Raw genomic sequence first — 27,134 nt, forward strand, 5'->3', positions numbered from 1 at the left:
TCATTATGGAAAGATATTACCATAATCACTCCAGATTGCAACAGCTGGTTTGGGGGCTATTTCTTCATTTAACTAGAAGCTCCTTGAAAGCCAGAATGGTCTGCTTCCATACCTTCTTCCAGGATTCTCAAAACATAGTACATAATGTCAATTTACAAATGTCTCTTGAATTTATACCCATTAAATAATCAGCTAAGTTTTTTCCCTTCCGGGAATACAGACTATTGGCATTCCAGAGAAACTGCAGTTAGTATGTATGAAGCCCGGGGTGGTAAGCAGAGTAGAGGCCTCACAGAGAGGTAAGAGAAAGAAGACACCCCCACAAATCGAACTTTCTGATTCTGTTTCCTTATTTGGAGAATACATAAAGAAAAGAATAGATACTATAACAAGTGTTGCAAGGATTTTCATAAACTCTGCTTAACACGATGCCAAGAGCACAGTAAGCGCTGAGCAAACCGTAGCTCATTTTAAAAAGCATGACAGTAAAAGTGAACCGTGAAGGCGCGTAGGTGTCCACCCAAGGTCAGCTATCACGTTCCCGGAAGCGAGGAGTTGGGCTGGGGTCGATGGGCGAGGCCTCAGGAAGCCCCGCCTCCTCACGCATGCGTCCGGGTCGCCCTGGCAACCTACTGCTTGGTCGCAGCCCGAGTGACGCGTGGGTTCTCGCACCCGGCGCCCTTGGTCACCCTTGGCTTTGGCAAGGGTAGCTTCTGCAGTGATGACGGACGAGGACTCTGAGACCTCTGCCTCCGAGGCGCAGGCCCAGGACGAGAACGAGCTACCTATTATCCAGCTATGCGGGTTGGTGGAAGAGCTCAGGTACCAGCCGGCCGGCCTCTGGGGGCGGTCCCTCCTCAGTGTGTGAGGTCGAAACTCGGTCCAGCACCGAGATAATCGAAGTACGAAGTGAACTCTGAGGAAACTGAGACCCCCACCCCAAAAAGTGGGGAAGGCGTTTACCTTTGCTCTTTATTCCTATATCTCCACCGCCACGGAGCTAAGAAGCCACTGATGGAGCCAGAACAGAAACTGGTGCGAAGCCCAGAACCTAATTGGTGAAGCCAGAGCTTCAGCCTGGTGCCACACCGTGCTTAGCCGCTTCTCTACTGTGCGGTGGCAGGTTGGACCGGGTGACCTCTAAACCCCTTTCCAGTGCTAAGATTCTATGATTAAATTAATGTGGCAGAAGATAGAAAAGAGGCTATTGAGATGTTTTTAGTATGAGGCAACTTACACCTGAACCGGAGTATAAGCATGGAGGTCGACAGCAAAGACGGAATAGCCTAATATTCTGTAACTTTAGCAGTGTGTTTTGTATCTACTATAACAAATATATTGGATATCAAGATTCCATGATGCAGTTGAGGTTAATTGTACAACTTCTTGGAAGAATATCCTGACCTGGCAGCAGAATAGATGTTATTTCTATATGTTTATAAATAGCTTAGGTCAGAACTGAGGTACTATTACTAAAATAGCTATAATCTTTTGAGTGCTTATTATGTGCCAAGTATTTTGCATATATATGGCCTTGTATAATGGCACAGTAACCCTAAGAAGTGGGTGAGGAAACAGACACAGAAGTTGTCACTTTCCTAAGGTCACACAGCTAGTCAGTGCTAGTGCTAGGATTAAGACTCAGGTGGGAACACTACATGAAAAAGAAAATTGCCTTGATATTTCCACTGAGCGTTTCCCACTAAGCTTAAAATTCAGCCAAATAGGAATTAGCTCAATGATGTATGAAAATATCAAAGCTGTTCTCTCCCTTATATATACATTTACAAACATATGTATGTATTATACACACTCATATGTGTGAATGTTATATACGTTAAAAGGGTCATAATCTTGGCACATACAGAATAAACTAGGTTTGTCATCTCTAGTTGTTTAAAAACCATCTATACAAAGCTTTCCCACCATTTATAATAAACTTCTAGTGGATCCACTGGGTTCTGGAAATAAAAGAGCTGAGGAATTTAAACCAAAGGAAACATCTGAAGATTGTGGTTATATGTACCTTCAAAAATAGAGTAATTCAGAAGGAATTTCACACATGGATTAGAAGATACTTGAAACATAGCAGTTTTCAGTGTATAGGCATGACTTTGTTTTACTGCTCTTTGCTTTATTGTGCTTTGAATACACTGCATTTTTTACACCATGAGGTTTTGTGCATCCCTGAATTGAACAAGCCTGTTGGTGCCAGTTTTTCTAACAGCATTTATTCACTTTGTGTCTCTGTCACATTTTAGTAATTCTTACCATATTTCAAACTTTTTCATTATTATTATATTATGTGATTTGTCATCAGTCTTTTTTTAATGTTACTATTGCAAAAAGATTATTACTCACTGAAGGCTCAGATGATGTTTAGCATTTTTAGCATTTTAAATTAAGATATGCACTTTTTTGTAGTTCCTTTGTGGCACAGCAGGGTAAGGATCCAGTGTTTTCACTGCAGTGGCTCGGGTCTGTACTGTGGCCCGGGTTCCATCCCTCGCTGGGGAACTTCCACATGCCCTGGGCATGGCCAAAAAAAAAAAAAAAAAGATAATGTACATTTTTTAGACATAATGCTATTGCATACTTAGTAGACTACAGTATAATATAAACATAACTTTATATGCATTGGAAAACTAAAAAAATTTATGTGACTCACTTTATTGTGATATTTTCTTTGTTGAGGTGGTCTGATACTGAACCTGAAGTATCCCCAAGGTATGCCTATAATCCCAGTGCTCTGAATTTTGTGGCTCATTAGATATATTTTTCTTTTTTTTTTGTCTTTTGTCTTTTTGTCTTTTTTGTTGTTGTTGTTGTTGCTATTTCTTGGACAGCTCCCGCGGCATATGGAGGTTCCCAGGCCAGGGGTCGAATCGGAGCTGTAGCCACCAGCCTACGCCAGAGCCACAGCAACGCGGGATCCGAGCTGCGTCTGCAACCTACACCACAGCTCACGGCAACGCCGGATCGTTAATCCACTGAGCAAGGGCAGGGACCAAACCCGCAACCTCATGGTTCCTAGTCAGATTCGTTAACCACTGAGCCACGACGGGAACTCCCCTATTTTTCTTTTCTTTCTTCCTTTCTTTCTATGGCTGCACTGTGACATATGGAAGTTCCTGGGCCAGGGATTGAATCCACGCTGCAGCTGTGACCTACACCACAGCTGCCTCAGCACCATGTCCTTTAACCCACTGCTCTGGGCAGAGGATTGAACCCGCATCTTTGCAATGACCCTAGCTGCTGTAGTCAGATTCTTAACTCATTGCACCACAGTGGAAACCCCTTGATATATATTTAAAATATATCAAATACTTAAATAGCATGTACTGTGTGCCAGGCACTGTCCCAAAGCCTTTTTTTTGGGAGGGGGCACACCATTGACATATGGAAGTTTCCATGCTAGGGGTTGATTTGGAGCTACAGCTGCTGGCCGATGCCACAGCCACAGCATCTTGGGATCCTAGCCACATCTGTAACATACACCACTGCTCATGGCAACGCCAGATCCCTAACCCACTGAACTAGGCAAGGGATAGAACCCGAGTCCTCATGGATACTAGTCAGGTTTGTTACTGCTGCACCACAGTGGGAACTCCCCCAAAGTCTTTGTATTCCTTGTTGCAACCCTAAAAGATAGGTACTGGTATTATTCCCATTTTAAAGATCAGGAAAGTGAGGCACTAAGAGGCTAAGTATCTTGCAGAGGGTCCTACAAAGCTGAAGTGTTAAATACTAGCTATTTGGGGGTTAAAGTCCTATATTGGTGGAACTTACCCCGGCACCCTCTGTCTTGCAGCTATGGAAACTCTGCGCTCAAAACTGAGACAGAGATGTTTGAAAAATATTACAATAAACTGGAACCCAGGGACCAACGATCTCTACGATTATCAGAAATTAAGATATCAGGAGCAGAAATTGCACAGGTATAGCAGCAAGACCTAAGAATTCTTTTCCTCATCCGATTTGATACAGGTGGTGTTTGTTATCCGCCTTTGGTGTGCCCTCCTTGGCCAAGTGGCATGTGACTTTCTCCCCGTTCTACTTTGGATTCTTCCTTCCCCGCCAAGGTTTCTCCTTCAGTTGAGTATGAACAGAATCAGGTTCCATCTGGTGGACTGACACTTCCAGACCATCTTTGTTTGAAATAATTCCCTTAAATTGGGGGACCCAAATGTATATGGGGCCTGGCCTGCCACTTAAAGGAGTGAAGATGGGCCTGGTGTGGGCACTGGAGTGCTTCTCCCATCTCAAAGGGCCAGCCAGACAGCCTGGTATTGCCAGAGCAGCTGATTTTTCAAGAGAATCTGGCAATAATTGGATTATTTTGGTGAAATCTTCTGATTTTTCAAATGTGGGTAATTAATTTTTTTTTTTTTTTTTGGTCTTTTCTAGGGCCACACCCGTGGTATATGGAGGTTCCCAGGCTAGGGGCCTAATCGGAGCTGTAGCTGCCAGCCTACACCAGCGCCATAGCAACTCAGGATCTGAGCCTCGTCCTCCACCTACACCACAGCTCACTGCAATGCCGATCCTTAATCCACTGAGCAAGGTCAGGGATGGAACCCACAACCCCATGGTTCCTAGTCAGATTTGTTAACCACTGAGCCACGACGGGAACTCCAAATTTTTTTTTGATTTAAAACTGTATATAGGTCTATCTTTTGAGGGCCAAACAATCCCATCTTCAGGTCCACACATTCCTTGGCCACTGGTTTTCGACCTTTGGCTTCCTTGCCTAGGAAATCCAAATTTTGGGTCTATTTGTTTTTTTTACTGCACATCATGGCCCCAGATGCAGTTTTTCTCCTGTGTTCCTCTCAGGAAGCCCTGAGCTCCAGGTTTTCTGTGACTCTGACTTGAATGCTAGTCTGTGGTAGGTTCACAATTTTCCCACCCTCGAGACACTTTCCCTTCTTTATTTTCAGTTCATTGTCAAGCGTAGGCCTTTGATGTACTTGGCACAGCACCTCAGGTGGACTTGTGAAAAGAACATCACCTCAGGCTCAGTATCCAGTCTCCTTTCACATGGAGTTGATCCCCTCTGGCTGTCGTTCGCAGTGATCCCTAGCAGGTCTGAGTGGTCCTTTTGATGCCCTCTTGGGCTGCTGTATAACCAGTTCCTAGTAGACCAATGGTTTTGCTTTTCTTGTGTTACAGTTACGAGGCAAGTGGAGATCCAAATCCCGCATAGGTGTGGACCGTGTGACAGGCCTCAGTGTAGACCAAAAATGCGAGCTTGTGCAGAGGGAGCTGGAAGACACAAAGGATGAAATAAGGCACATGAGGGCAAACGCCGAACGGGACCTGCAGCAGCACGAGGTACTTCCTTTCTGTAGGCCATCCTCCCTGCCTCAGCAAGAGGTACCTAGTATATAGATTATAGTTTATATAATCATTGCTAATTTGAGAGACACACAATTAGGTTAAAAAAAATCAAGGGCATGCCTTTGAGGAACTTACCACCTGCTTGAGGAGATATCAAATTTTAAACTTAAAAATTATTTATCTATTTATTTTAGGCAGGAGGCATAGCATATGGAAGTTTCCAGGCTAGGGTTTGAATTGAAGCTACCTCTACCTTCCAGCCCACACCAGAGCCACAGCAACGCCAGCTCCGAGCCCCATCTGTGACCTACCCACAGCTCTTGGCAACCCAGATCCTTAACCACTGAGTGGGGCCAGGGGGGTCACACCCGCATCCTCATGGATACTAGTCAGGTTCGTTTCTGCTGAGCCATGAGGGGAGCTCCTCAAATTTTAAACTTTTTAAAGTGAAAAATTTCAAAATACACAAATGTCGAGAAGCCAGCATAGTGAACCCTTAGGTATTCAACACCCACACATAATAACACATGGCCACTCTCTTTTTAAAATTTATTTTATTGATGTATAGTTGGTTCACAATGTTGTTAATTTCTGCTGTACAGAAAAATCATTCGGTTGTATATATATGTATGTGTGTGTGTTTTCTTTCCATTATGGTTTATCACGGGATTTTGAATATATTTTCCTGTGCTATACAGTAGGTGTTTATCCATTCTGTATATAATAGTTTTCATCTGCTAATCCTGAACTCCCACTCCATCTCTCTTCCACTCCCTTTCCTGCTTGGTAACCACAAGCCTGTTCTCCGCGTCGATGAGTCTGTTTCTCTTTTATAGATAAGTTCGTTTGTGTCATATTTTAGATTCCCCATATAAGTGATATCATATGGTATTTATCTTTCTCTTTGAATTACTTCACTTGGTATAATAACCTCTAGGTCCCAGAGTTCCCTGGTGGCCTAGTGGTTAAGGACTTATTATTGTCACTGCTATGGCTTGGGTTCGGTCCCTGGCCTAGGGGAACTTCTGCAGGCCATGAGCTTGAACAACAGCAGCAACAACAACGAAATCTCTAGAGCCCTCTGTGCTGTTGCACATGGCATTATTTCATTCTTTTTAATGGCTAAGTATTAGTCCAGTGTACATGGGTACCACCTCTTTATCCACTCACTGTCAATGGACATTTAGGTTGCTCCCATGTCTTGGCTGTTGTAAATAGTGCTGCAGTGAGCATTGAAGTGCATGTATCTTTTTGAATTAGAGTTTTTTCCAGATACATGTCCAGGAGTGGGATTGCAAGATCATATAGCAACTCTATTTTTGGCTTTTTGAGGTGCCACGCTGTTGCTGTTTTTCACAGTGGCTGTACCAATTTACATTCCCATCAACCGTGTAGGAGGGTTCGCTTTTCTCCACACCCTTTCTAGGTTATTTATAGACTTTTTAATGATGTAACATATGGCCACTCTTATTTCCTCCATATCCCTACCAACTTCCCCCTCATAATAAGTCCCTGGGCTATTTTTGAAATGAATCTTAAACATATCATTTATCTGTAAATATTTCTAAGACATGAATTCTTTAAAAAACAGTACCATAAATGCCCTTAAAATTTTATAATAATTCCTTAATAATACAAGGGGCTTCAGGTTAAGTCAGTTAGTTGGATGAAAAATCCCTTGACAGCCTCTATATGCAACATGCATGACCATGGTTCATGTCTCATTGGACCCCAATGTGGTCAGTTTTCCTCCAGAGAAGAAATGTCACTCTTAATTTGACTGCCCATGGGATGACATTGTTGGCTTGCATTTGATAGCCATGTTGTATGAAAAATAGATATTTCTGTTCTGTTTCTAAATTTTTCCATTTCTAAATGAAGGCACACAGAGAATCACACTCATCTCCTCGAAAGGGAAAGATCAGTGGACTCAGGTCTCCACTGATGGAACATTGGTACTGCATAAACCTATCCCTCTTTCCCTTTCTCCTTCCCTCCTGCCCCTCAGTCTCTCCCCCTCTTTCTCTTTCCAAACAGGCATTGTTGAATTCTAACATGTTAAAGGAGCTTGGGATGTGGTAGCACTGTCCTGACATGCTCGATTTTGTGATTACACGTTATGGTGGTGGGCTAGGAGTGGTCACAGTAGACTTTGTTGAGGAGTTGGGGCTGGACATAGGACGTGGCATGGCCTTGAAGAAAGATGGCATTTGTTTAAGGAGTAGGAAAGCAAGGGCACCCTAGGTAAGGTGAATGACATGAGCACTGAAGTGGAGGTGGGAATGAACATGGCAAGTTCATGACCTTGAAGAGGATGGTGTGATTAGAGAAGAGGGTGCTTTGGGAGCTATGTTAGGAAATCAGGGTGAGTAGGTCTGTGAGACCTTGAAAGCCAGGCAGAGGAGTTTGTTTTTGATGTCTTAGAAAGCAGAACCCCAGTGAGAAAAACTGAGAAGGAACGTGATGCATAGAAAATAGCATTTAATGTGCATGGATATTCTGGTATGTGAAGATCATGGGGAGGGAAGACGGTGGGCCAGACACTAGTGGTGAAGGAAGATGCTTTGGCTCTTTGGTGCCCAGTGAAAGAGCCTCAACAAAGGTGATCTGCTCTGTAGCTATTCATTTTACTTTTTAAAATAATGTGCGTTTGTACTTTCTTGTTTAAAAACAATCTCTGTTGTAGCAAAATTTGAACATACAGGTAAGCTAAAACAAGAACATTTGAAATTATTCACAATCTTACTACCTAGAGGTAGTTTCTGTTGACTCTTGAACTTATCTCCTCAAGCTTAGATTATTTTCTATGTATATATGAATTTCTTTACAAAAACATATTATTTTGTAAAATATTTTTTACGTAAGAATGTCTTCCCATATTAATACATAGATTCATTTATAACATCTTTTTTCTTTTTCTTTTTTTTTTTGCTTTTTCTAGGGCCGCTCCCATGGCATATGGAGGTTCCCAGGCTAGGGGTCTAATCAGAGCTGTAGCTGCCGTCCTACTCCAGAGCCACAGCAACGGCAGATCCCAGCCGCACCTGCGACCTACACCACAGCTCATGGCAACGCCAGAGCCTAAACCCACTGAGCAAGGCCAGTGATCAAACCCACAACCTCATGGTTCCTAGTCAGATTCGTTAACCACTGAGCCACGACGGGAACTCCTAATATCTCTTTTCAAGATACAGAAATGTATAGTAAGAGTGCTTCTTTGCCTCCCTACTAATCCATCTTTCCAGATACAACTGTGGTTAATGTCCTGGCATATAGCCTTCCAGATATTTTTTGTATATGGCATGATATGATATTAATGTTATAATTTTTAATGGATAATGTTTCAGATACGGAAATACATGTTTCTAGAGATACTCAAGGCCCTGTTTTTGTTTGTTCTTCTCCTCTATACTGATACTGTAATTTCTTGATACTTGCTTTTTTTTTGGTTTTTACTGCTGAACCTCTGGCATATGGAAGTTCCTGGGCTAGGGGTCAAATCAGAGCTGCAGCTGCTGGCTTACACCACAGCCATAGCAACTCCAGAGCCAAGCTGCATCTGCAACCTACACCACAGCTCACGGCAACACAGGATCCTTAACCCACTGAGTGAAGCCAGGGATCGAGCCTGCATCCTCATGGATACTAGTCAGATTTATTTCCGCTGAGTCAGGACAGGAACTCCATATTGTCCAATTTGTATCTTAGGGATATCTTTCTAAGAAAAAAGCTTATGTATTGGGACAGAATAGGGCTGAGAACTAAGGTTTCCTTGGACGGATGTGTCCTTGAGAATTTTTGGAAACTCTTCTCTTTTGGTGCTGACTCCCCCAGGCCATCATTGAGGAAGCTGAAATTCGATGGATTGAAGTTCAGAGAGAAGTGCATGAGTTTAAAAAGGATATTCTAAAGACCATATCCAAGAAGAAAGGGAGTATTTTGGCCACTCAGAAAGTGATGAAGTACATCGAAGACATGAACCGCCGGAGGGTGAGTTGGCAGGTGGTTAGAGCTTAGCATGGGGAATAGATTCATAGAATGGGCAGCCCACTCCACTTGGTCCACCACATGCATTGCCCATGTATGCAGATTCTTTACATTCCTCAAAATATGAATCTTAAAATGCAAGTTTATCAAGGCTAAAATCAATCAGGCAGGATGAATATGCATGGTATTGTCAGATCAGCTTCTTTTTCATTTTGATGTTTGTTTCAAGATTTGATGTTATCTTGAGAAAGGTGTGAGCCTATCTAGTTGGTGACTCTGTGGCATGGGACATGTAAATCTTACTTTCTTTTAGTTCAGTTATCATAAGAATGAGACATAAAATGCTCTTTCACTTCCAAAGATTTTGTAGCATATCTAGCTTTGGATCCTGGAGATAGGTAGGGTTGCTAACTTTAATGTGTTGTAAGTAATAAAAAAAAAATTGTATAAATTACCAAAAGAATAACAGACTAAAGAATCATAAGATCATTTTGTCAGGAAAGGGCCCTGTACCCAAGCATATACCCAAATTGTCTTGAATTTAAAGACAATAGAAAATTTTGTATGGAGCAGACACAGTTTCCTCTGCTTCTTGATCATAAGTAAAATACCATAGCAACACCAACTTGAGTAGACATAAAAGACCTAAAAAGATAAAAAGACATGACTGAATGCTAGGGTTCAAGGGTTCCTTTTGCAGCCCCAGACCTACCACATTCTCAAACCAACAGAGAAGGAGAGGAGCAGTGGATTAAAATTTGCTTTTATTTTTTAGGATAATATGAAGGATAAGCTACGTTTGAAAAATGTTTCTCTCAAAGCCCAGAGGAAAAAGATGCTTTTACAATTGAGGCAGGTATGGGACTTTTCCCTTTTTTGAAGGTAAAACAATGTGCTCCCAAAGATATCCATGTACTAATTCCTGGAATCTGTGAATATGTTACCTTACATAACATAAAGATAAAGATGGCATAAAGATTTTGCGGATGCAGAGAGTTCCCTTCGTGGCTCAGAGGAAATGAATCTGACTAGCATCCATGAGGACACAGGTTCGATCCCTGGCCTTGCTCAATGGCTTAAGGATCCTCACCTTGCTGTGAACTGTGGTGTAGGTCACAGACACGGCTTGGAGCTGGCATTGCTGTGGCATAGGCCTGCAGCTGGAGCTCTGATTAGACCCCTAGTCCGGGAACTTCCATATGCCGAGGGTGCAGCCCTAAAAAAAGACAAAAAAAAAAAAATATATATATATGGATTTTGCTCATGGAATTGAGTCAAGGATCTTGAGATGGGGAGATTTTCTTGGATTATCTGAGTGGATCCAGTGTAATCACAAGGGTCCTTAGAAGGAGGCAGGAGAGTAGGAGTCAGAGAAGATATGATTATGGAAGCTGGGATGGAGTGATGCTTTTTTAAGACAGAGGAAGGGATCATGAACAAAGGATGCAGGCCACCTGCAGAAGCTGGAAGAAAAGTCTCCTCTAGAGCCTCTGGAAAGATGCAGCCCAGAGTTCCCGTCATGGCGCAGTGGTTAACGAATCCGACTAGGAACCATGAGGTTGCGGGTTCGGTCCCTGCCCTTGCTCAGTGGGTTAACGATCCGGCGTTGCCGTGAGCTGTGGTGTAGGTTGCAGACGCGGCTCGGATCCTGTGTTGCTGTGGCTCTGGCTTAGGCCGGTGGCTACAGCTCTGATTCAACCCCTAGCCTGGGAACCTCCATATGCCTCGGGAGCGGCCCAAGAAATAGCAACAACAACAACAACAACAAGACAAAAAAAAAAAAAGATGCAGCCCTTTCAACACCTTGAGTTTAGTCTAAAGAACCATTTCAGGTTTCTGACCTCACGAGCTGTAAGACTATACATTTATGTTGTTTTACGCCCCTAAGTTTGTTACAGCAGCAGTGGGAACCTAATACAGTTTCTCTGCTGGCAAATCTGTAGATGGAGTTGGCTTGAATTTAAAAAACTCTCATGACATACTTGTTGACCCTTTCTGGGAATGTGGCCTGGGTGGCGCATTTAATAGTAAGCTTTGGTGAGTCTTTGGTGAGCTGAGGCTAGAGGCTCCTGATTAAAAGCAGTAAGGCAGACATGGCACAGGGCCTCTGGAATGTGGTTACATGGCCCCATCTTCTCCTAGCTAGATATTTTTATTATTAATTCAAACATGGGCCCTGATGGCATGTGCATCAGAGGTGGCCACTGACTATGACACAGAGTCAGGTGGGAGAATTAACATGTCTGGAGACTGTTGCTTTGACTGACTTGGGATCCCAGAGACTCAACAGGCTGGACAACTTCATCATAGGAAGTGACTAAGGACACACATAAGATCCTCCACTCTGATCCCTCAAATAGCCGCACAGGTACTGGGCGGCTTAGTCGTAGAGCACCTGATAAAGTCAGCTCAACTGGAGGCAATGCTACGGCCTAGGGTTCAGGGCACAGCGCCCCCAGGAAAGGGGTGGTCTCACTTCACTCTGTTCTCAGGTGCCCCCAGAGCACTGTGTCTCAGAGAGAGCTCCACACTTGAAAGAATCTGTAAACTAGAGTCCATGTAGGAAGGGAAGCGGAGAGAAAGGAAAGCCCGTCAGAGGACCTGGGACTGATGGAGCCAAGGAGAGGGGGCTGCTGTGGGGAAGAAAACATAGTGCTTGGGAGTGGCCGCCGGGCTGGAGCTGGGCGGGGGCGGAGGTGTCAGTGGAGGAGACTGAGTTCAGTGTAAGAACAAACGAGGCCCCACTGGCGCTGCCTCCTGATACTGTGATCCTATTTCCCTGGGGTTCCTGCAAGCTCAGGCGTCCTGAATCATGAGAGGGGAGGCAGATGGGTGACCTTTAACCTAAAAGCCATTGCTACAGAGATGACATTGATGCAGCGGGAAGTGGTGATGGGGAGAAAAGGCATGGGTGTGTAGCTGCTATACAGAGGCAGCAGCAGCAGGGACCAGGAGCCACAGCCTCCAGAGGCGGAGTGGAGGGAGGGTTACCCTCTGGTGTGGAAAATGGGTTGGGAACGTTTGAGCTGGAGGATGGGTCAAGTTGGGGCTTAAGGAAATTGTGTCATTTGGGGGAAAAGGAAGAAGATGCCTTCTAGGAGGTAGCACAGCATGAGTAGCAGGCGGGAGTGGCAGCAGTCCTGACTTTGGCTCTCATGTGCCGCAAATTAAAATGGCATCAACCTAGTGGGACAGGTAAGGTGGGCAGGGGCCAGGAGGGAACTCAGTTCACTCATATACTCCCAGGGCAGAAAGGTCACGTGATCAAAGCAAGGGCATTTATGGCACTTGTCCTGGGTTTTCCAGGTTAAAAAAAACTTCTATTTTTAAAGTTTTTTTATTTTTTGTCTTTTTAGGGCCACACCCGAAGCATATGGAAGTTCCCAGGCTAGGGGTCCACTCAGAGCTATAGCTGCTGGCTTATGCCACAGCCACAGCAACGCCAGATCTGAGCCAAATCTGCAACCTACACCACAGCTTAAGGATCCTTAACCCACTGGTCGAGTCCAGGGATCAAACCTGCATCCTCATGGATACTAGTTCAGTTTTTTTCCACTGATCCATGATGGGAACTCCCTAAAAACAACTTTTTTTTTTTTTTGGTCTTTTTGCCATTTCTTGGGCCGCTCCCACGGCATGTGGAGGTTCCCAGGCTAGGGGTCTAATTGGAGCTGTAGCCGCCGGCCTATGCCAGAGCCACAGCAACACTGGATCCGAGCCACATCTGCAGCCTACACCACAGCCCACAGCAACGCCGGATCCTTAACCCACTGAGCAAGGCCAGGGATCGAACCCGAAACCTCATGGTTCCTAGTCGCATTCGTTAACCACTGCATCACGACGGGAACTCCCCTAAAAACAACTTTTAAGTGGCCTTCTTCCCCCGAGCCCTGTTTGGGCACCACTTCCTGGGGGAAGCCTCCCCTGACCCAGCCTTCCATGCTCCCCTGGCCTGGCTCAGGGGCTTGCCTTCTGCCCCTGTGTGTCCCACTACACCATGCTGTGACCTCTGAGCTGCCATTGAGTATGGGACTATCATATTTACTCAAATCTCTATCCCTAGTGCCTAGCACCATGCCTAGTATCAAGCAGATCCCCAGTCTGAGTTTGTTGAATGACTGAATGACGACTGACTTCCAAAAGCTCACCCAGAATTGCAAGGTGTGAGCCGTATATTCAGAAGTGACAACCGCACGTTGTTTCTCCTTTCTGAGCTGCAGAAGGAAGAGGTAGGAGAGGCCCTCCACGAGGTTGACTTTCAGCAGCTTAAGATCGAGAACGCTCAGTTTTTAGAGACGATCGAAGCAAAGAATCAAGAACTGATCCAGCTGAAGCTGGCATCGGGGAACACCCTGCAGATCCTTAATGCGTACAAAGTAAGGCCCGCGCTGGTGCCCAGATCCCTGAGGCTTCTGTGCCTGCCTTTCTGGCACAGCGAGGTTCCAGGGCACCACTGTGGCTTCTCTGAGAGCCCAGTGTTCTTCACTCTCCTGTCAGTCTCTCATTTCTCCCAACAGAACCGGAGCCAAATATTCTGAATGTCCCCACAACCCTGGCTGCACATTAGAACCATCCAAGGAGCCTTTTCTTTTTTTAAAGATAGGCAGACACTCTAGTCTAATTGAATTAGGAGGTGAGGGCCATGCATCTTTTTTTTTTTTTTTAAACTCCCCAGGTGATTTTTATGCACAGTGAGTCTTGAGAACTAGCTACATTTAGGGCCCTTTTAAATTTAGTGTTAATAAGCACTTCCCTGCTTAAAACCCTACAAAGGAAATGTTACTAGCTATACATCAGAAAACTACATCCTCATCCATACAGAACCCTCTTTGCAGAGAAAGACACACTGTTGACAGTTAAGCACAAACTGTGCGCGTGAACATGGCCTGTCCCTGGCAGACCAGACTGTCTGGCCACCCTACTGGCAACTGTTTGATGCAGCAATCAGTGGTCAGCTAGCTAAGGGCCTGTGTATCCTGCCTGCTTGCCTGTGAGCTCAGGATGCTTTTCACATAGGACGATGTGCCACTGCTTTGATGGAGCACACTACCTTTGAAACCCAAGTAAGCAAAATTGATTTCTCCCCCAGAAATTCCATTCTTCTCATTAGTAGACCTGTATTCCAAAATATTATACTTAAGTATTTTATTAATAAAACATTTATGGAAATTTGTTTTTTCTCTTGTTAATATAAGTAATCACACAATATCCACAATTTTGCCTCTTGGCCTGCAAAGCCTGAAATGTTTACTATCTGGCTTTTTACAGAGCAAGCTTGCTGAGCTCTGGCCTAGAGCCTAGGTGGCAACAGCAGCCATGGGCTTAGGTAGCTCCAGGCAAGCTTCGCGTGGCCCACCTGATGTCATTTAAAAATGTGAATTCAAATGTGTTTAGACTAGGCTTATGTTTGCCCAGCGTTTTCCTTTTACAAATGACAAACACGAGGCCCAAAGAGGCAGAGTAATTGCCAGATTCAAGCAAGTTTGTGATGGAATAGATGCTAGTCCAGGGCATGTCCCACCTCACCCAGCCCCCTTCCCCTGACCTACTACTGTGTAGCACAGGAGCAGTCTGGTTTTGTGGAGAAAAGCCAGGGCTTTGGAGCAGAGCTACTGGTCTATAACATGCAACAACCAGGTCCAGGGCTTGATCTGGTTTAGGATGTCTAAATGCACAGTGCTGATTGATTGTGATACCCAGGCTGCAGTAGCACAGGCAACAGCGGGCAGAGTGGGAGCCATTCTGGTCAGAATCCGCGGGGTCCGTGGGCCATGAAATCACACTGCCTGTGATCAAATCCTGGCTCCCCCTTGGCTCTGTGACCCTGGGCTAACTGCTCTCCTCCCCAAGAACCAGCTCCCTCACCTGTACAGTGGATCGCAGCCGCGCCCACTTCGTGGGGAATGCTTCTCCTTCTTCATTTGAGGGAGGAATAGTGGCGGCTGTCTGCCGTGTGTTCCCCATGTGTCAGGCTTTACTAGGATTGACTCCCTTAAGCCCTTCCACAACGCTACAAGCAACCAGCCCAAGAACTGTAGAGCAGTTCTGGGACTTGCCCAGAGCTAATTTCTCTTAGTTAAGTGGTGGGGTGGGCTTTGGGTCCCTGTGTGTCTGGCTGCTTTGCAGGTGAGGACAGGATTTCCGAGGGCCTCTCCTCCCCTGCCACTTAGGCACCGGGATTCTGATCAGCTGTGAGAGGGGCAGGCCCAAGTGCCTGGGGCGGCCCTGCTATTCTCCTGCTTCCTAAAGAGCTGTCTATCTTTCTTATAGTTTCAAACAATCCTCTTTACTCAAAACTTGCCGTGTTGTTATATTTCAGAGCAGGCTGCAACGAGCAATGGAAATGTCTGTCAATCTGGACAAGGAGTTCTTGCTGAGAAAAGAGTTACTGGAAAAAATTGAAAAAGAAACCCTACAAGCAGAGGAGGTAGGAGACGGTAAAACATGCTGCTTCTGGTATTTTTCTCCTTTTGTCTACAAGGGCTTAAGTCAGTGTTCACTAAGATCTAGGCCACCTTGGTTTTTGTCTAAAAAAGCCTAGAGCATAAAACTCAGAATAGCTCTAGGCTGTCAAAGGAGAAGGTGGCACCCAGAGACCGTGGTGCTGCATTTTCTTGCTGGATTAGAATCCAAAGTCAGAAACCATGACATCATCTAGAGATGGTGTGAAGTCCAAAGAACCCTTGAAAATTCCTTAAGTGGCCCATAAATTACCAAATTCAAAGTGTTGTGTATACACCCTTGCCAAAAATGTGTCATGCATGTCCTAATGTAACTGGTCTGAGGAAAAGGCCACAGCCCCCCAGAAAGTTAGCGCTCGGTGTAAAGGAGAGAAGGCTCTTTAAACATGTAGCTCTCTCGGTACAGCAGATGCTCAGGTGTCAGACCTGTGGCCTCTGTCCCGCACCCACTCCAGGGTCGTGGTCACTGTGTGAAAACCTGTGGCATCGTCAGAGCGCCCTGCATCTGCACTGGGATGTGGTGTTCTCATTACTTTACTGAGCACAGAGTTAAATTTCTGTAAGTTATGCTCACCTAGGATACGACTCAAAGGGGCTTTTGGGGGAAGGTGGGGAAGATGAGCGATGGCCTTGTGTAGAAGGCCTGGTGGCGGGTTTGGTGGTGCTGGTCTCTAGCCTCAAACAAGCCTTTGAACTAGACAGAACTCAGTTTCCACATCTGCGAAAGAGATGTCACAGCCCTGTGATCACGCAGGACAATGCCTTGTCAGCCTTAAAGCCGTTAGTTCAGTTAGGGAGTTCTCTTTGTGGCTCAGCAGCAGTTAACAATCCCGACTAGGATCCATGAAGATGAGGGTTTGATCCCTGGCCTCGCTCAGTGGGTGAAGGATCCGGCATTGCCGTGAGCTGTGAGCTGTGGTATAGATCACAGACATGGCTCAGATCCCATGTTGCTGTGGCTGTGGCGTAGGCCAACATCTGCAGCTCCAATTTGACCCCTAGCCTGGGAACTTCCATATGCTGCACATGTAGCCCTAAAAAAGCAAAAAAAAAAAAAAAAAAGCCTCTTAGTTCAGTCTAGTGTCATTGTCTTGAATGAGCCTGAAGTGTCCCCAGTAGTGTGTGTGACCCCAAACCTGCCTACAATGGCCACAAAGCCACAGGATTACTACATCTGACTCAGTTTGCCATGGCATCTGTATCACATCCCTAAAGGAGAACCATTACCCTTTGCAGGAAAGCAGTATGGTTCACTCAGTACAGAGTGGCCAGGAACGAAGGTGAAGCCAGGCTGTGGTGATCCCTCCATGCAGAATTCCTGTGGTACTTACTTGTTTGGGTTGATATTTATTAGGTTACAAGTAAAACATGAAATCAGTTTTTAAAAGCCTGGCAGTCATTACTTAGTATGTTTTCCTTTTCTTAAATTTTTTTTAAAGCAGCTCATACTGGGATATAATTTATATATTTTACCAACTTAAAGTATGCATTTTAATGGTTTATAGTATACTCACAGGGTCGTGTAACCATCAACATAATAATTTTAGAACATTTTCATCACCTCAGAAAGAAAACCCTCGGGGGGTGGGTGGGGATAAATTAGGAGTTTGGGATTAACATACACACACGACTCTATATAAAATAGATACCCAACAAGGACCTGCTGTATAGCACAGGGAACTCTACTCAATATTTTGTAATAAGCTATAAGGGAAAAGACTCTGAAAAAGAATATATGTGTATGTGTATGTTGTATATATATGTGCATATATGAGTGTATGTGTATATATCTATGCATATATGTGTGTATAAATGTATGTATAACTGAATCTCTGTGCTATACACCTGAAACCAACATGTTGTAAATCAACTACACTTCAGTTTAAAAAAAGGAAAGAGAAGCCCATACCCATTAGGAATCCTCCATTGCACCTCCCTTCACTCCCACCCTCCAGCCATAGATGACTGCTAATCTGCTCTCTGTCTCTGCCAATTTGCCTTTTCCGAACCTTTCATATAAAAGGGATCGTACAATGTGCTACTTTAACAATATTTTCAAGATTCATGTTGCAGCATGCATTGGTACCTGTTTCTTTTTATAGCTAAATAATATTTCCTTGCATGTACCACATTTTGTTTATCCATTTCTCGGTTTGATGGATATTTGGGTTGTTGCATTTTTTGGCTATTATGAATAATGCTGCTGTGAACATTCACGTGTAAGTTTTGTGTGCATGTATGTTCTCTTTTCTCTTATACATATAGCTAAAAGTGGAGTTGAGGTTTATATGCGTGTCCTCTATGTTTAACATTTATAGAAACTGCCAAACTGTGGGGTTTTGTTTGGTTTGGTTTGGTTTTTTTTTTTTTTTGCCTTTTTGCTATTTCTTGGGCCGCTCCCGCAGCATGTGGAGGTTCCCAGGCTAGGGGTTGAATCGGAGCTGTAGCCACCGGCCTACGCCAGACCCACAGCAACGCAGGATCCGAGCCACGTCAGCAACCTACACCACAGCTCACGGCAACGCCGGATTGTTAACCCACTGAGCAAGGGCAGGGACCGAACCCGAAACCTCATGGTTCCTAGTCGGATTCGTTAACCACTGCGCCACGACGGGAACTCCTTGGTTTTTTTTTTTTTACATAGTTCACTATTTGTGTATTTTGCAAAATGATCACCACAGTAAGTTTGGTTAACATACATCACCATACATGGCTACAAAATTTCTTGTGATTAGAATTTTTAAAATCTTTCTTAGAAACTTTTAAATAGGCAACACAGGGGAGTTCCCATCATGGCTCAGTAGAAATGAATCTGACTAGGATCCATGAGGGTGCAGGTTTGATCCCTGACCTCGCTTAGTGGGTTAAGGATCCGGCGTTGCTGTGAGCTGTGGTATAGGTTGAAGACGCGGCTGGGATTTGGTGTTGCTGTGGCTGTGGCATAGGCCAGGGCTATAACTCCAATTTGATCCCTAGCCTGGAAACCTCCATATCCCGTGGGTGCGGCCCTAAAAAGATAATAAAATAAAATAAAATAAAAATGCATCACAGTATTATTAACTCTAGTTACCATGTGTATATTACATCCCTAGGACTTATTTATTTTATAAATGGAAGCTTGGAAGTTTGTACTATTTTATTCCCTTCAGTCATTCTACCCACCACTTACTGCCCCCCCACACCCACCTTTGGCAACCACAGATCTGCTCTCTGTATTTAAGAACTTGAACTCATTTTAAAAAAGATTCTGGGAGTTCTTGTCGTGGCGCAGTGGTTAATGAATCTGACCAGGAACCATGAGATTGCAGGTTCGATCCCTGGCCTTGCTCAGTGGGTTAAGGATCCGGCATTGCCGTGAGCTGTGGTGTAGGTTGCAGATGCGGCTCAGATCCCGCGTTGCTGTGGCTCTAGCGTAGGCCGATGGCTACAGCTCCGATTCGACCCCTAGCCTGGGAACCTCCATATGCCAAGGGAGTGGCCCTAGAAAAGGCAAAAAGACAAAAAAAAAAAAGATTCTGGGTATAAGTGAGATCATAGGTATTTATCTTTGACTTATTTCACTTAGCATAATGCTATCAAATCCATCTGTGTTGTCACAAATGGCAAGGTTTCCTTCTTTTTCTGACTGAATAGTATTTCATTGGAGTGTGTGTATGTATATATATATATATAATCACAGTTTCATTATTCATTCATCCATTGATGGATATAAAGGTGGTTTCCACGTATTGGTTATTGTGAATAATGCTGCAGTGAACATGTTGATGCCTGTATCTTTTAAAGTTAGTCTTTTTGTTTTCTTTGAATAAATATCCAGAAGTGGAATTGCTGGACTGTAGAGTAGTTCCTTTTTTAGTTTTTTGAGGAAGCTCCATGCTGTTTTCCATAGTGTCTGCGCTAATTTAGATTTCCAGCAGCAGCGCATGAGGGTTTTTTCCCTCCACATCCTTGCCAGCACTTGTTATTTCTTGTCTGTTTGATAATAGCCATTCTAACAGGTGAGAAGTGATATCTCAGTGCAGTTTTGATTTGCAGTTCCCTGATGCTTAGTGATACTGGACATCTTTTCATGTGCCTGTTGGCTGTCCGTATATCTTCTTTGGAAAAATGTCTGTTAGAAATGTCCAAACTGTTTTGCAAAGTGGCTGCACCATTTTACACTCCCATCAAAAATATATGTGTGAGGGTTCTAATTTCTGTACATCTCCACCAACACTTGTTATTTTTAGTTTTTTTTTTTTAATACTGTCCCGGTGGATGTGATGTGGCATCTCATTTGTGGTTTTGATTTGAATTTACTTAATGACTAATGACATTGAGCATCTTTTCATAGGCCTCTTGGCCTCTTGTCTATCTTTTTTTTTTTTTTGAGGAATGTCTATCCAAAGCCCTTGACCAGTTTTTAATTGAGTTATTTGTCTTTTTATCATTGCAGTTACAAGAATTCTTTACATAGTCTGGATTCAAATTCCCTATCAAGTATATGACTTACAAGTATTTGCTCTTGTTCTATGGGTTTTCTTTCTTTCTTTCTTTGGTTTGTTTTTTGTTTTGTCTTTTGTCTTCTTAGGGCCACACCCCGTGGTATATGGAGGTTTCCAGGCTAGGGGTCCAATCAGAGCTGTAGGCCAGCCTACGCCACAGCCACAGCAACGTGGGATCTGAGCTGTGTCTGCGACCTACACCACAGCTCACGGCAATGCCGGATCCTTCACCCACTGAGCGAGGCCAGGGATCAAACCCACAACCTCATGGTTCCTAGTCAGATTCGTTTCTGCTGAGCCACGATGGGAAATCCTTCTTTCTTGATGTTATCATTTATAGCACAAAAGTTTTTCATTTTGGTGCAATCCAGTTTTTTCAACTTTTACTTTTGTGTTGTGCCTTTGGTGTTATAGCTAAGAAACTCTTACCTAACCTAGTATCATGAAGATTAACTCCTATGTCTTCTAAGAGTTTTATAGGTCTTAAATTTAGCTTATGATCCATTATGGGTTAAATGGATCATTTGTAAATGGTGTGAGAAGGGGGTCAAAAACTGAAGGGAGAAAGGAGATGCAGTATGTTTATAGAATGTGTTATATTAACCTTCCTATTTACCATTTGTGTGGTCTCTTCACTTCTTCCTGTAGATCTGAGTTACCATCTGGTGCTATTTTCTTAATCAAATATAGCTTCATTTTGGTTTGTCTCCTTTGTGCTGTTGTTGAAAATTTATATTACATTTTTTATGCCATAGGTCCAATATAAAATTATATACCGATTTTTTAAGAAATTGCTTTTTTTTTTGTCTTTTTGTCTTTTTGTCTTTCTAGAGCTGCACCCACGGCACATGGAGGTTCCCTGGCTAGGAGTCCAGTCGGAGCTGTAGCTGCCGGCCTACACCACAGCCACAGCAGCTCGGGATCCGAGCTAGCATCTGTGACCTACACCACAGCTCATGGCACTACCGGATCCTTAACCCACTGAGTAAGGCCAGGGTTGGAACCCGCGTCCTCATGGATGCTAGTCTGGTTTGTTAACCACTGAGCCACGATGGGAACTCCAAGAAATTGCTTTTTAAATCAGTTAAAATAAGGAAAATATGCAATGACATTGTCTTTTATAATTACCTACATAAATACCTTTACTTGTGGTATTTGTTTTCTTGTATTCAAGTTATTGTTGGGTGTCACTTGTAAGACAGTAACACCCGACAGTAACTTTAGAATTTCTAGTAAGACAGGTCCACTAGCATTGAATTCTCTCAGTTTTTGTTTATCCAGGAAAGTCTTCATTTTTCCTCATTTTTAAAAAACAAACTTTAAATTTTAGAACTGTTTTTTATTTATAGGAAAATGGTGAAGCTGGTACAGAGAGTTCCCAAATCCCTCACACCCGGTCTCTCCTATTATTAACTGCTTACCTTAGTGGAATACATTTATTAAAATGAATCAATACTGACATGTTATTATTAGGTAAAGTCTATTCTTTATTCACACATCCTTCATCTTTACCTACTGTTCTTCTTCTGTTTCAAGATGCTGTTCAGGACACCACAGTTAGTGTCATGCCTCCTCAGGTTTCTCTTGGCTGTGACAGTTTCTCAGATTTTGTTGTTGATGACCTTGACAGGTTTGCGGAGTGCTGGCCAGTTATTCTGTAGAATGCTCCTTGATTAGGATTTGATTAGTTCTTTCCCCCCCATGATTAGACAGGGGTTATGCGGTTTGGTTTGGGGAGGAGAACTACAGAAATAAAGTGCCATGTTCATCTCATCTCATCAAGAGAGCATCCTGTCAAAATGACTCCTCGCTGCTGATGTTAACCTTGATCCCCTGGCGGAGATGGTGTCCCCACTTTTCAGCTTCACTCTGGGGAAGGAAGTTCCTGTGCACAGCCCACACTTTTTTTTGTGTGTGTGTGATTTTTGGGGTCACACCCGCAGCATATGGAAGTTCCCAGGCTAGGGGTCAAATAGGAGCTGCAGCTGCCAGCCTTTACCACAGCCACAGCAACACTGGATCTGAGCCACACCTGTGGCTTACACTGCAGCTCACAGCAGTGCCAGATTCTTAACCCACTGAGGGATCAAACCCACATCCTCATGGATACTCGTTGGACTCGTTACTGCTGAGCCACAAGGGGAACTCCTGAAGCCCACTCTTAAGATGTAGGAAGTTATAATTTTTTAGAATTTTTTATGTGGGAGATTTGCCACTTCTCCCCCATTTATTTATTTGTTAAATTATTTATTGATATCAGTATCAACTCATTAGTTATTAATTTTGTACCTTGGGTTATAATCTAACATTATTTTGTTGCTCCCATTGTTCCAATTTGGCCATTGGGAGGTCTTTTAGTTGGTTTTTGTGTTCTTTGACACATTCTTATTTTTGTGGGTTGTGGAGTGTGTGTGTGTGTGTGTGTGTGTGTGTGTGTGTGTTTTGTTTTGAGCACCTCTTTCGTTTCTGAAACTAGAAGATGCTCTAGGCTCTTTGAGTGTATTTCCTGCCCCAGTCTTAGAATCAGCCGTATTTCCAAGGAGTCCTGGGTCCTTTAATTTGAAATTAATATCAGAAACCAAGATCTCATTGTTTTCTCTCATTTTTCTTTTTTGGCCACACCCATAGCATATAGAAGTTCCCAGGCCAGGGATGGAATCTGAGCCACAGCTGCAACCTACACCACAGCTGAGGTAACACTGGATTTTTAACCCTCTGCAGTGGGTCAGTGATCAAACTCATGCTTCTGCAGTGACCTGAGCTACTGCAGTTGGATCCTTAACCCACTGCACCATTGCAGGAACTTCTCTTTCATTTTTGAAAGATAGTTTTGCTGGATGTAAGATTCTTGGTTGACAGGTTTTTTTTTTCCCCCAGCACTTAGAATATATCGTCATGCTGCTTTCTGGCCTCCATTTTGTTTCTGAAGAGGCATTGGCTATTAATCTTATTGGACTTCCCTTGTATGTGTTGAATTGTTTTCTTTTGCTGTTTTCAATATTTTCTCTTTGACTAGTTAGTCAGCATTTTGGGTATGATATATGTAGGTGTGGATTTCTTTGCACTCATCCTACTTGGAGTTTGTTGGATATCATGGATGTATAGCTTAGTGTTTTTCATCAAAGATGGAAAGTTTTCATATATGTTGGTGCACTTAGGGGTATTCCACATTTCTCTGAAACTTTTCTTCTTTTTTTCTCTGCGTTCTTCACAGTGTATGATCTCGTTAACTTACCTTCAGGTTTACTGATTATTTCTTTTATTGTCTTAAATGTAGTACTTTCTAGTTAATTTTTCATTTGAGTTGAAAATACTTCAGATTTTCTATTTGGTTCTTATTTTTTTTTGTCTTTTTTTAGCTATTTCTTGGGCTGCTCCCGCGGCATATGGAGGTTCCCAGGCTAGGGGTCGAATCGGAGCTGCAGTCACCGGCCTACGCCAGAGCCACAGCAACGTGGGATCCAAGCTGCATCTGCAACCTACACCACAGCTCACAGCAACACCAGATCCTTAACCCACTGAGCAAAGGCAGGGACCGAACCCACAACCTCATGGTTCCTAGTCGTTAACCACTGCGCCACGACGGGAACTCCCTGGTTCTTATTTGTATCTTAAGTTATTTAAAGTAATTTCTACCTATGGGAGTTCCTGTTGTGGCTCATTGGAGACAAATCCGACTAGTATCCATGAGGATGTGGATTCGATCCCTGGCCCCGCTCAGTGGATTAAAGGATCCAGCATTGCCATGAGCTGTGGTGTAGGTCACAGACACAGCTCAGATCTGGCATTGCAGTGGGTATGGTGGAGGCCAGCAGCTGTAGCTCCAGTTCAACCCCTAGGCTGGAACTTCCATATGCCATGGGTGCAGCCCTAAAAAGAAAAAAAAAAAAAAAGAATTTCTACCTTTTTATCAATATTCTCTGATAAGAAATTATCATCATATAGTCTTTTAATTCTTTGAACATTGTTTACTTTACTTTTTTGAACCTGTTTCTAATAGCTGCTTTGAAGACATTGCTAAGTCCATCATCTGGATTCTCTCAAAGGCAGTTTATAATATCTGCTTTTTCCCCTGTGTGGGTCACACTTTCTTTCTTTTTTTAATTTTTTTAAAACTTTTTCTTGTACAGTTGATTTACATTGTTCTGTCAATTTCTTCTGTGCAGCAAAGTGATCCAGTCATACATATATATACATTCTTTCTCTCACATTATCCTCCATCATGTTCCATCACAAGTGAGTAGATATTGTTTACTGTTCTTTACGACAGGATCTCATTGCTTATCTACTCCAAATGCAGAAGTTTGCATCCACTAACTCCAAACTTCCAGTGCATCCCACTCCCTCCCTCTCCCCCTCGGCAACCACAAGTCTGTTCTCCAAGTTCATGAGTTTGTTTCTTTTCCATAGAAAGGTTCATTTGTGCTGTATATTAGATTCCAGATATAAGTGATATCATATGGTATTTGTCCTTCTCTTTCTGACTTACCTCACTTAGTATTAGAATCTCTAGATTCATCCATGTTGCTGCAAATGACATTATTTTGTTCCTTTTTATGGCTGAGTGGTATTCCATTGTGTATATATATCTTATCTTCTTAATCCATTCACCTGCTGATGAACATTTAGGTTGTTTCCATGTCTTTGCTATTGTGAATAGTGCTGGAGTGAACATAGGGGTGCATGTATCTTTTTCATGAAAGTTTTGTCCAGATATATGCCCAGGAATGGGATTGCTAGGTCATATGGTAGTTCTGTATTTAGTTTTCTGAGGTACCTCCCTACTGTTTTCCATAGTGGTTGTACCAATTTACGTTCCCACCAACAGTGTAGGAGGGTACCCTTTTCTCCACACCCTCTCCAACACTTGTTGTTTGTTGGCTTGTTGATGATGGCCACTCTGACAGGTATGAGGTGGTACCTCATAGTAGTTTTAATTTTCATTTCTCTAATAATAATAGTGATGTTGAACATTTTCTCCTGTGCAAGTTGGTCATCTGTATATCTTCTTTGGAGAAATGTCTATTCAGGTCTTCTGCCCATTTTCACTTGGGTTGATGGCTTTTTGGTGTTGAGTTGTATAAGGTGTTTGTATATTTTAGAGATTAAGCTCTTGTCAGTTGCATCATTTGAAACTATTTTCTCCAATTCCATAGTTTGTCTTTTTTTTTTTATGGTTTCCTTTGCTGTGCAAAAGATTTTAAATTTGATTAGGTCCCATTGGTTTATTTTTTGCTTTAATTTCTGTTGCCTCGGGAGACTGACCTAGGAAAATATCTGTACAGTTGATGCCAGAGAATGTTTTGCCTATTTTCTCTTCTAGGAGTTTTATGGTGTCTTATCTTATGTTTAAGTCTTTAAGCCATTTTGAATTTATTTTTGTGCATAGTGTGAGGGCGTATTCTAGTTTCATTGATTTACATGCAGCTGTCCAGTTTTCCCAACACCACTTGCTGAAAAGACTGTCTTTTCCCCATTTTATATTCTTGCCTCCTTTGTTGAAGATTAATTGACCACAGGTTTCTGGGTTTATTTCTGGGTTCTCTGTTCTGTTCCATTGATCTGTATGTCTGTTTTGGTACCAGTACCACACTATCTTGATTACTATAACTTTGTAATATTGTCCAAAGTCTGGGAGAGTTATGCCTCTTGCTTGGTTTTTGTTCCTCAGGATTGCTTTGGCAATTCTGGGTCTTTTATGGTTCCACATAAATTTTTGGATTGTTTGTTCTAGTTCTGTGAAAAATTTCATGGGTAATTTGATAGGGATTGCACTGAATCTGTAGATTGCTTTGGGTAGTATGACCATTTTCACAATATTGATTCTTCCAATCCAGGAGCATGGAATATCTTTTCATTTCTTTGAATCCTCTTTAATTTCCTTGATTAATGTTTTATAGTTCTCAGCGTATAAGTCTTTCACCTCCTTAGGTTTATTCCTAGGTATTTAATTTTGGGGGGTGCAATTTTAAAAGGTATTGTATTTTTTTTGTGGTGAGAGAATTTTGTTGAGGTTAGTTTTATGCCCCAGTATGTGATCAATCCTTGAGACTGTTCCATGTGCACTTGAAAAGAATGTATATTCTGATTTTTTTTAATGTAACGTCCTGAAAATGTCAATTAAATCTAAGTTTTCTATTGTGTCATTTGGGATCTCTGTTGCCTTATTGATTTTCTGTCTAGAGGATTTGTACATTGATGTGAGTGGGGTGTTACAGTCTCCCACTGTTATTGTATTCCCATCAATTTCTCCTTTTATGTCTGTTAGTATTTATTGTATGTATCTAGATGCTTTTATATTAAGGGCATATATATTGATGATTGTAATATCCTCTTCTTGAATGGATCCTTTTACCCTTAAATAGTGTCCTTTGTCTTTCTTTATGGCTTTTGTTTTAAAGTCTATTTTGTCTGAAATGAGTATTGCAACTCCTGCTTTCCTCTCTTTCCCATTTGCATGAAATATCTTTTTCTATTCCCTCACTTTCAATTTATACGTGTCCTTTGCCCTAAGGTGATTCTCTTGTAGGCAGCATATTTTAGGCTCTTGTTTTTTTTTTTAATCCAATCTGCCACTCTATGTCTTTTGATTGGAGCATTCAGTCCATTGACATTTAAGGTAATTATTTATAAATATGCATTTATTGCCATTTTAAACCTTGTTTCCAGTTGATTCTGTTTCTCCTATGTTCCTTTCTCTTTTCGGTTGGATGATTTCCTTTTATGCTTGTGTCCTTTTTTTTTTTTTTTTTTTGTCTTTTTGCTGTTTCTTGGGCCGCTCCTGCAGCATATGGAGGTTCCTAGGCTAGGGGTCTGATCGGAGCTGTAGTCGCCGGCCTACGCCAGAGCCACAGCAACGCGG

General features: G+C 42.9%; 1 protein-coding gene across 2 annotated transcripts in view; it reads left to right on the forward strand.

Moving 5' to 3' along the window:
* The first annotated feature begins 620 nt into the window (after positions 1–620).
* The window catches only part of CCDC113 (coiled-coil domain containing 113), a 36,873-nt gene continuing 10,359 nt past the window's right edge, over positions 621–27,134 (forward strand). The window contains exons 1-7 of one of the 2 annotated variants that reach the window (XM_047792224.1): positions 621–822; positions 3,812–3,938; positions 5,173–5,334; positions 9,175–9,330; positions 10,103–10,183; positions 13,548–13,703; positions 15,647–15,754. In XM_047792224.1, the coding sequence (XP_047648180.1) occupies positions 722–822; positions 3,812–3,938; positions 5,173–5,334; positions 9,175–9,330; positions 10,103–10,183; positions 13,548–13,703; positions 15,647–15,754 (891 nt within the window). In that variant the 5' untranslated portion in view covers positions 621–721. The remainder of the gene's footprint in view (positions 823–3,811; positions 3,939–5,172; positions 5,335–9,174; positions 9,331–10,102; positions 10,184–13,547; positions 13,704–15,646; positions 15,755–27,134) is intronic. The other variant, XM_047792225.1, reaches the window with a different exon arrangement.

Source organism: Phacochoerus africanus, chromosome 8, assembly GCF_016906955.1.
Source record: "Phacochoerus africanus isolate WHEZ1 chromosome 8, ROS_Pafr_v1, whole genome shotgun sequence".
Classification (NCBI taxonomy): Eukaryota; Metazoa; Chordata; class Mammalia; order Artiodactyla; family Suidae; genus Phacochoerus; species Phacochoerus africanus.